This window comes from Rutidosis leptorrhynchoides, chromosome 3, assembly GCF_046630445.1.
Source record: "Rutidosis leptorrhynchoides isolate AG116_Rl617_1_P2 chromosome 3, CSIRO_AGI_Rlap_v1, whole genome shotgun sequence".
Lineage (NCBI taxonomy): Eukaryota > Viridiplantae > Streptophyta > Magnoliopsida > Asterales > Asteraceae > Rutidosis > Rutidosis leptorrhynchoides.
The window spans coordinates 162639234-162649011 of NC_092335.1; the positions used below are offsets into that span (position 1 = coordinate 162639234).

Sequence of the window (9778 nt, forward strand, 5' to 3'; positions counted from 1 at the left end):
ACCTAGACCTCCATCTAATGTAATCATTTGTATTATCAAGTCTAGGAGCACGATTGGCACTGCCTGATTCACTATCAGATAGTAAAATGTTTTGAACGCCGGAAGTAATTGCCATTGCCTGATCAGACATCGTTAAAATTAATTAAGGTTGAATCTGATCCAAAGTCGGTCAACTGTTGTTGACAGTCGGTCGATGAACAGTTACAGTCGGTCGATTGTCAATGGTTAATCGGTCGAAGTTCTGTTTACATTTAGCCAAATGGTATTACTTTTCTCAATCGGTCAATGTTTCTTCAATCGGTCGGTTTATAACTAAAGTCGGTCGGTTTAGAACTAAAGTCGGTCGATTTAGAACTAAAGTCGGTCGGTTTTAAGACAATCGGTTGAACTAACGTCAATCGGTCGAACTAGTGACAATCGGTCGAAATATATGAAAATCGGTCGATTGACACCTAAGTCGGTCGACTGTAAAAGTTTAACGTAAAAGTATGCAAAATTCAATCCAAAACCAATTTTTGACCCAAAAATATACCAAGAACTCGTTTAAAACAATTGATTCAGCAAGCCAAGGTTCTGATACCACTTTGTAGACGCTGGGAGAGGATTTTAGAATCAACCTAACACGATCTAGAGGCGGAATAACACTAGAGCGAGCTTAAACGAATATCTATAGGTTTTCGGGTTCGTACGAGTCAAACCAAGATTAGATCTTGATAAACACGAAGCCTAGACTGACATTCTGTGGTATTTGGACATGAAGTTTGAGAGAGACCCGACCTGGAACTGTTCTTGTGTGTGAAAAATATTCAGAGTGATTAACCAAATTAGTGGAGATTAACTTGGCTTAAATACCTCAGTTCCTATGTCGGTCGACTGTGGTTGACAGTCGGTCGACTGACTATGTCAGTCGGCCGACTGTCGAGTAACATTACAGATTACATTTAAACGTTTACAAATATAAAATAACAACTCGACAATAAACGTTTAACAATATTGCAGGTTACAACATGATCAAATAAAACGTTAAAGTTCATGGAACTAGGGATTACAAAATATGCACTAACATACAGAAAATTTCACCTGATTAAAATTGTAACGGATCCAAAACTGTCAGTATATGCCATTAACGTTTCATCGAAAACCTTATGCGTCTTCAAGAAACTACAAAATTTGTAATTGATAAAAATACATTTCCTGCTTTAATATCAATGAAAGCGTTGACGAGGATACTCAATTCAAATGAACATTGTTACTTTTTGCAAAAATAAACAAACATCACCGGAAAATGAATAAATCTAATCAGGTTTGTACTTTCATTGGATATGCGACTGACCTCTATAACCATCGCCAGAGCCGATCTACAAATTTCTAGCATACACACTCAAATTTATTCTTTAAATAGCTCTCCTTCACCATTAACCATCTACCATACTTTATGATCATCGGTACACCTATAATGTCAAAGATAATCACACACAAAATAATGATTCACAAATATAATTTACGAATATCTTTAAATACCATACTTTATGATCATCAGTACACCTATAATGTCAAAGATAATCACACAATAAAGAACGATTCACAAATATAATTTACAAATATCTTTAAATAGAGGCAAATGAGATACCTAATTCCAAAACTCATATAGTGGCGATAGATTAAGCACATCAATAGGGGCAGGATGAATGGGGAAGTAACCAATCGGGGAGAAACGGAGGGAAGCAAAAAAAAAAACAAATTCGATTTTTCTGGAATTTTTTTTTCATGCATCAAGATCACACGAAAATATGAACATTTAAAAAAGACACTTTGTGATGAATGTTATTATTTAGGTGGGAAAACGATCGACAAAAATAACATTCAAGATAATATTGATCGTGAAGAATGTTAACGTTTTTTTTCTTCTTCATGTTTTGTGAAGTAAAATCTAGCCCGCTTTAGAGTTTAGGGTTTAGGGTTTTTTTATATCTTAGATAATAATCAGAAATTTGTCATTCCATTAAAAAACTGTCATGTTTTTTTTATTACATTTTATTTGGAATTTATTAATTTTAATTTCTTTTTGCAGTTCCAGAAGGAGAAGGTGAAAAAATAGACTTGGAGGTTTACAACCTCGCTGGTGCTGGAGGGGTAGCTTTGTCACTGTACAACACTGACGAGGTATTTTCTTTTTTTAAATCTGTTTGTTTTCTAGATTAGTTTTCTGATCCGTATATCGAGCGTTAAACATGATATTAAATTTCATTTTGTTGAATAGTCGATCACTGCTTTTGCGGAGCCCTCAATGAACAGGGCTTATCAGAAAAAGTGGCCACTTTATCTTAGCACCAAGAACACTATTCTTAAGAAATATGATGGAAGGTATGTTATATTCATTTGTCATACGTACATTTACTGAATGAAAATCTGTTACCTACTTTTGTTTTATTTTATTTTCTGATAAAGATTCAAGTATATTTTCCAAGAAGTTTATGAAAGCAACTGGCAATCAAAGTTTGAGGCTGCTGCAATATGGTTAGTAGTTAAATTTTGTTTTTTTAGTGTCCTAATTTTTTAATTTGCAATCATCATTATCATCTTTTTGTATATATAATAATTTGTCGGTATGAACACCGTCTCATTAATGATATGGTTGCTTACGCTCTTAAGAGTGATGGAGGTTATGTATGGGCATGCAAAAACTATGATGGTGATGTGCAAAGTGATATGTTAGCACAAGGTAATCTAAATATTAATCATCTTCACCGCCCACCACTATCTTAAATGTATTTCATTTAATTGTTAATTAACATCTTAAAAATAATTGCACATTTACATGGTTCAGATCTCTCGGCTTGATGACATCAGTCTTGGTAAGCCCTCAGAAAAAAAACGTTTTAATTATTCAATTTATTTTGTTTGCGCGTACATTTAATTTCTTCTGGTTTTATAACGGCATAGCATCTATCTTGGCTTGGACTCGTGGGCTAGCCCATAGGTAAAAGTTTTTGATTTGTTTGAGCTGATGAATATAAATTTGTGTTATTTTAGGGCAATGTTGGATAACAACTCTAAGCTTTTGGAGTTCACTGAGAAGCTAGAAGCTGCATGTATTGGCACCATTGAATCTGGGAAGATGACTAAGGATCTTGCACTCATTATTCATGGTTCCAAGTAAATTAGTTTGACTTGACTCTGACTAATTGAATACTTTTGGCTTACTATGACTTAAATAAGGAATGTTTTCACCGAGTAACCAAACCCTATATAATAATATCACTTATTAATTTATAATAACTTGGAAGATTATAGAAGAGGGATTGGAATCTTCATAAAATGCCCCGAATTCGATTTGTTAGTGTTATATTGTTTTTGTTATTCAGGATGAGTAGGGAGCACTACTTGAACACTGAAGAATTTATTGACGCTGTAGCAAACGAGCTGAAAGCAAGAGTTGTGGGCAAATCGGCACTGTATGTATCGTCCTAATCTATTTATTAATTATTTAACATTTTATGATCAACCAAGTCTTTTGTTTGTCAAATTTGTTGATATGCAGGTAAGTGCGTGGACATTTGAGAGTAATAACCGACGAAAAAGATTTATATGCTTTTGTTCTCTTTGTTTGAGTGTCCTTTTGTGTAAAATCGATTCTCGAAATAGATACTTGGTTTTATTAGTTCAATGGGTTGCTCATATGATCGGATTCTACAAAGCTATTTTACAAACATTGCCTATATCGATTGGATATCGTTATTATAAAGGTTTATATTTTGCTTTGAAGAATTATAACTGTTAGAATAGTAATAGATTTTGATTTATAAAAGTGATGATTAGTTGTATATTAGATGTATTGAATTAGTGATGATATTGAATTTTGATGTAAAGAGGGGACGGTTTGTAATTAGAAGAGATTGGATGGATGACTTGTATAAGACTTTTTTATTGATTGAAGTTTCTTGAGTACATTTCATGATGCAAGACCCATTTGCCTATTTATAGGCCTCAATGTCGATTACTATATATCTAGTAACTTATGATATTTTTGACTAACCATATTTCTAGTCAATTCTACCACATCCTCCTAAATATCTAGTTACTAATTATATATTAGTTATCTAATTAATTCTAGATAACTCTAGAAATACATTAGTAATTTTAACACTCCTCCTTAATGTATTTCGGTGTTACTCCGAGCATGTTGCGTAAGAACTCGAACTTGGGTCCTGGCAACGCTTTTGTGAAAATATCTGCAATCTGCTCCTCAGTTTTGCAGTATTTTAATTCGATGTCTTTTTTGGCCGAGACTTCTCGTAGAAAGTGATATTTGATATCAATATGTTTTGTTCTACCATGAAATACTGGATTCTTTGCAATCGCGATTGCAGACTTGTTGTCGCAAAATATTTTTGTAGCTTCATCTTGTTTCTCGTCCATGTCTTCTAGTATTCTTCTTATCCATATAGCTTGATTAGCTGAGTTAGCGGCTGCGATGTACTCAGCTTCGGCTGACGATTGTGCTACCGTTTCTTGTTTCTTTGATGCCCATGAGAATACACCAGATCCAAGTGTGAATGTGTATCCTGAATTACTTTTCATGTCATCCACCGATCCGGCCCAATCACTATCAGTGTATCCATGAAGCTTCGAGTCTATAGTGGTCTTGTACCATATTCCGTAGTCCATGGTACCTTGCAAGTATCTTAAAATTCTTTTAGAAGCTCCATAATGTATTTGTGTAGGGTTTTTCATGTACCTGGATAGTAGACTTGTTGCGTACATGATGTCTGGTCTTGTTGCTGTCAGATAAAGTAGGCTTTCAATGAGACTTCTGAATCTTGAAGCATCCGCTTTCTCCGATCCATCTTCTTGTCTTATCTTCTCATTGGCAACTAGTGGCGTGGCTACGGTTTTACAACCGTATAGTTAAACTTTTTCAGGAGATTTTCTGTGTATTTCTTTTAGCATATGAAGATGCCTTCCTTTTCTTGACTGATTTCGATGCCAAGAAAATAGCGCATCAAACCAAGGTCACTCATCTCGAATGTTTTCATCTTCTTTAAACTCTTGTATCATTCTCTCGTTCTTTCTCGTATATATAAGATCATCAACATACAAGGAAATAATAAGAGTGTCAGAGTTACCTTGGGTTTTAATGTAGAGTGTGGGCTCACTTTGACTCCTCCTGAACCCTGAACTTGTGAAGTAGCTATCAATGAGACTGTACCGTGCACGTGGTGCTTGTTTAAGTCCATATAAGGCTTTCTTCAACTTTAGAACTTGATCTTCCTTTCCTTTCTGGATGAACCCTTGTAGTTGCTCTACGTATATTTCTTCTTCGAGAAATCCATTTAAAAAGGCTGATTTCACATCTAGTTGGTGAATCTTCCACCTTCGTTGAGCTGCTAGCGCCACAAGTGCTCTTATAGTATCCAGTCGAGCTACAGGTGCGAAAGTTTCGTTGTAGTCAACTCCTGGTTGTTGTGAATAGCCTTTAGCTACTAGCCTTGCTTTGTGTTTTTGTATAGAACCATCAGGGTTGAGCTTTGTTTTGTAAACCCACTTAACTCCAATGATTTCTTTATCTTCGGGATGATCAACTAACTCGCATGTGTTGTTTTTCTCGATCATTCTGATTTCTTCGTTCATAGCAGCCACCCACTTTTCATCTTTGGATGCAACTTCATAGCTTTCAGGTTCTATTGTTGTGAAGTTGCAAGTCTCGTACACCTCTGCTAACTTTTTAACTCTTCCAGGTGATGACTCCGAACTTGAATCTTCTTGCGCTATGGGTAATGTGACCATCGGAGAAGTTGGAGTAGTAGGGCTCGTTTCTCCGGTACTTGCATCACTAGAATGCTCCGTTTGTAGTGGTTGTTGAGCTGGAGTTTCAATAGATATCCGCTGCAGATATGTTTGTTTTTCAACTTTATCTTTTTCCCAGTTCCAAGAAGCGTCTTCGTCAAACTCCACGTCTCGGCTAATCACGATGTTATTGGTATTTAGGTTATAGACATGATAGCCTTTTGACTGTGTGCTGTAGCCCAAAAATATTCCTTTTTCTTATTTTTCTTGGAGTTTGTGACGTTTCTCCTTAGGAACATGGATGTAGCAGATAGATCCAAATACTCGTAGATGTTTCGCCGACGGTTTCCTTCCACTCCATGCCTCAATAGGAGTCTTGTTTTCGACGGCTTTCGTGGGACATCGATTTAGTACATATACAGCTGTGTATACAGCTTCAGCCCAGAAACTGTTTGGAAGGCCTTTTTCATGTATCATTGTTTTGGCCATTTCCATTACAGTTCTATTTTTGCGTTCGGAGACACCATTTTTGCTCAGGGGCATAACCAACAGTGAGTTGGCGTTTAACTCCTTCATCTTCGCAAAATTTATTGAATTGTGTAGAGGTATATTCCTTTCCTCTATCACTCCTTAGTGTTTTTATATGATGGTCACTACTCTTTTCTACGAAATTCTTGAACTTCTTGAATATAGTAAATACTTCAGATTTTTCACGCATGAAGTACACCCACGTCATTCTAGAATAGTCATCGATAAAGAGAATAAAGTACCTGTTTTGGTTAAGTGACGGGGTCCTCATTGATCCACAAACGTCGGTGTGCACCAGCTCCAGTATACCTTTCGCTCTTCAAGCTTTGTCACGAGGGAAAGGTTTTCGATGTTGCTTGCCCATCACACAGCTTTCACACGTGTCGGTGATCTCTTCTATGTTAGGCAAGTCTTTCATCATATTCTTCCGTTGGAGGATTTTTAGTGCGTGAAAGTTAAAGTGGCCAAATCTTCTGTAAGACCCGAATATTTATTTTGTATACTTGTTTATAAAAGACATATGAGATCGGGCTTCGTTTAATATTTATATGGAATTAATATGCAAAGGAATCTGGTTCAGCTGTGTTGCGCGCCGCGCAGGGTTGGGGCGCGCCGCGCCGATTGCTGCTGACAGAACCCTCTTTATTTTTAATTGCTTTAATGAGGGGTAAAAGGGTAAAATCACATGGGGCCGGATTTGTGAGGCTTATGAGCTAGTTTGGATCAGTTTTGGATCCCATTCACATCCACTCATCATCTTCATCCATTCTTAGAGAGAGAGAGAGAGGCTTAGAGAGAGATTGAAGGTTTTGGTGAGGAAGAAGCTCGAATCGTTCAAAGTCTCGGGTTTTAAAGTTGTTCTCCTCGTTCCTAGCTACGTTGTGGTGGTATTGGTAAGCTCAAACTCCGAATTTCATTTGTTTAACTTGATATCCAATTTAGGGTTTTGAGTTAATTTGTTGAGTAACCCACTTAGGTGATGAAATGGGTTTATGGTGACTAGTTATTCTTGTCACTTGGCGGGTTTTGGGTTGGATGACGTTTTGGCCTTGATTAGGCTTTGGTTTGGAGTTTAATCACTTGGATTAGTGATTATGGAAGTATTGGAACCCATTTAGGGTAATTTGGGTGACTAATTGTGACTTTGGGTCAAATTAGGTTTTGGTGGTAATTATGACCCGATTGGCGAATTAATGAGGTTTATAAACTTAAAATGGATTAAGTTGAAGTATTAAACCGAGTTAAATGTGTTTTGGTGTCAAACTTGTAAAGGATGAGATTTTGACCTTTATGGGTCAAAATTAGGGTTTAAGTGTCAAAATGGGTATGACACGTGTTTAACACTTGAGTTCGGGTTTATTTAGCATATTATGACCATTCTCACTTGTGTTAGTGATTATTGGTTAGTTCGGATACGGTTTGTGCTTGGAAGTGCATTTGGGTCGAAATTGCACTAAGGGTCGAATTGGGTGGTTTGTAAATCCATCCTAATTGTGTTGTGATATTTGTGATAATGGAATAGGTACTTTCCATTGACGAGTTGCGGATTACTTGGAAGCTTTCTTCAAGACTTCAAGGTGAGTGATAATATCCTATGTGCATATGTATGTGTAGGATGGGTGCGGGTCGGGTGAAGTGATTCTCGGTTATAGAGCTCACTTCACATATAGGTGGACTTGATGGACTTGTGTATAAGTCCAATTGGCACGGTTGTGCGTTTTGGTTGACCATCTTTGGCGAGGTGCACATTTTGTGTGCACATTATCACACATGGTTGTGATTTGGTTGTTATAACCCTAATGGCGAAGGGTTGATATGGTTGTGTTGTGGATGACCCCGATGTGGTGGATTTTATAATCCCGTGACCGTGGGCTTTAGTAATGAGAAATGAATCTCGGGTAGTGCGGATTCATGGTGACTCGGTTTGTTCGGTCACCTTATTGAGGTAGTGGATCTCGGGTAGTGCGGATTCACGATGACTCGGGTTGTTCGGTCATCTTATGGTTGAGAAGTGAATTTCGGGTTGTACGAATTCACAAGGCTCGGGTTGTTCGGCCAATGTTCGTGTGATTGAGGTTAAGGGGTTAACCTTGTGTATTATTATTATTGTATTATATTAATGTGTTGTTGTGTTGTAGCTAACCCTCCGGGTGTAGCTATTTGGCGATGTTTACTTTGTCGTTGGTGGACTATCTTTTGTGTTGTATCTTTAGCTCGTTGCTTAGATCGTACGGTATGCTTAGTGTAGATGCTTTATACTTGGATGCTTCGGTATGCGGTATTTGTTTTGTGTGGCGTATTCATTTTATACATATATATGTATGTAGTATATTATCATTCACTAAGCATTAGCTTACCCTCTCGTTGTTGACTCTTTTTATAGATTGCATGCGAATGGTGGCTCGGGTAAGCGCGAGGACTAGAAGACTTGCATAGTTGCTTTAGTGACTTGCTTTTGGATTGTTTAGGATTGGGTAGTGTATTCCCGATCGCCATGCTCGGCTTTGTTTTGTATTAAAATCTTAAAGTCGAAAATTGTATTTTTGGTACTTAAGGTGGTAATATGGGTCGATGTCGGACCCACTCCGTAAACTTAATTTTATTAATTAAACGTGCTAGTTTTATATATATGAATTCATGGTTGAAAGCGTTTTGGCTAAAAATGTCGGGAACTAGTCGAACATTTTCGTTAAATTGACTTCCGGGGACAGCGGGCTGTCCAGGTGGTTTGGCGCGCCGCGCACCCACCTGGCGCGCCGCGCAATTGAACTGCACCAGAAATTTTTTTTTTGTTGTAAACTTTAACGGGAATTGTCGTGGTTTGGTTTGGGTTGTTACAAGTGGTATCAGAGCATGGTCTAAGGGATTTAGGTGACTTGAGATAGGTGCCTAGACTTAGACTTTTGTGTGCGCGTAATTTGTTGCGGGACTTGTAGGATTACGGGTCAGGAACGGGTTTAGTTAGTGCCTTGTTTATAGGTCGACTAACGTTTATATTAGTAATGCGGATATTATTAATATATTATTTGTGTTGTGGTGTAATTCTCGCGTGTGCTTCTATCGCGTAGAATTTTGTTTGTGTTTGTTCATAGCATCGAGCAAGGCGGTCGTTGTACTAACGAGTCGATGCGGCGTGCGTGCGTAATAAGAACTTGCAGACCTTATTACGGGTGCAAATCGTGTCTAACAAGTGATGTACGAAGAGTGTTTAGCAAGATGGGAGGGTGTTGTGCGTGTCGTTTTATACGTGCGTGGACTAATCGTTTTGCATTCTTTAGAATGACGACGCGAAACGAGACCGAGACGAACGACACGGAATTTAACGCTAGAGTTACGGCCGCCGTTGCGGAGCAAATGAGGGCGTTTCGAGAAGAAATGGATGGGAAGTATTCCGAATTCCAAAATAGGGGTGAAATGGAGCGTTGTCTTAAGAGCTTCATGAGGACTAAACCCCCTATGTATG

General features: G+C 37.7%; 1 protein-coding gene across 1 annotated transcript; it reads left to right on the top strand.

Annotated features, from left to right (window-relative positions):
* Positions 1-221: 221 nt before the first annotated feature.
* On the top strand, positions 222-3471 carry LOC139900558 (isocitrate dehydrogenase [NADP]-like). The gene is made up of 8 exons (XM_071883325.1): positions 222-300; positions 2072-2163; positions 2261-2364; positions 2449-2517; positions 2717-2722; positions 2828-2980; positions 3034-3156; positions 3366-3471. The coding sequence occupies exons 1-8, from the start codon at positions 222-224 to the stop codon at positions 3469-3471; spliced, it is 732 nt and encodes a 243-aa protein (XP_071739426.1).
* The last annotated feature ends 6307 nt before the right edge of the window (positions 3472-9778 follow it).

Excerpts from the sequence above, each read along its gene's own strand:
- LOC139900558 (XM_071883325.1), top strand. The coding sequence starts at position 222 with ATGGTTAATCGGTCGAAGTTCTGTTTACATTTAGCCAAATGGTATTAC. Across the intron at positions 2,981-3,033 it reads ACTCGTGGGCTAGCCCATAG|GGCAATGTTGGATAACAACT; the intron begins GTAAAAGTTTTT and ends GTGTTATTTTAG. Across the intron at positions 3,157-3,365 it reads CTCATTATTCATGGTTCCAA|GATGAGTAGGGAGCACTACT; the intron begins GTAAATTAGTTT and ends TTTGTTATTCAG.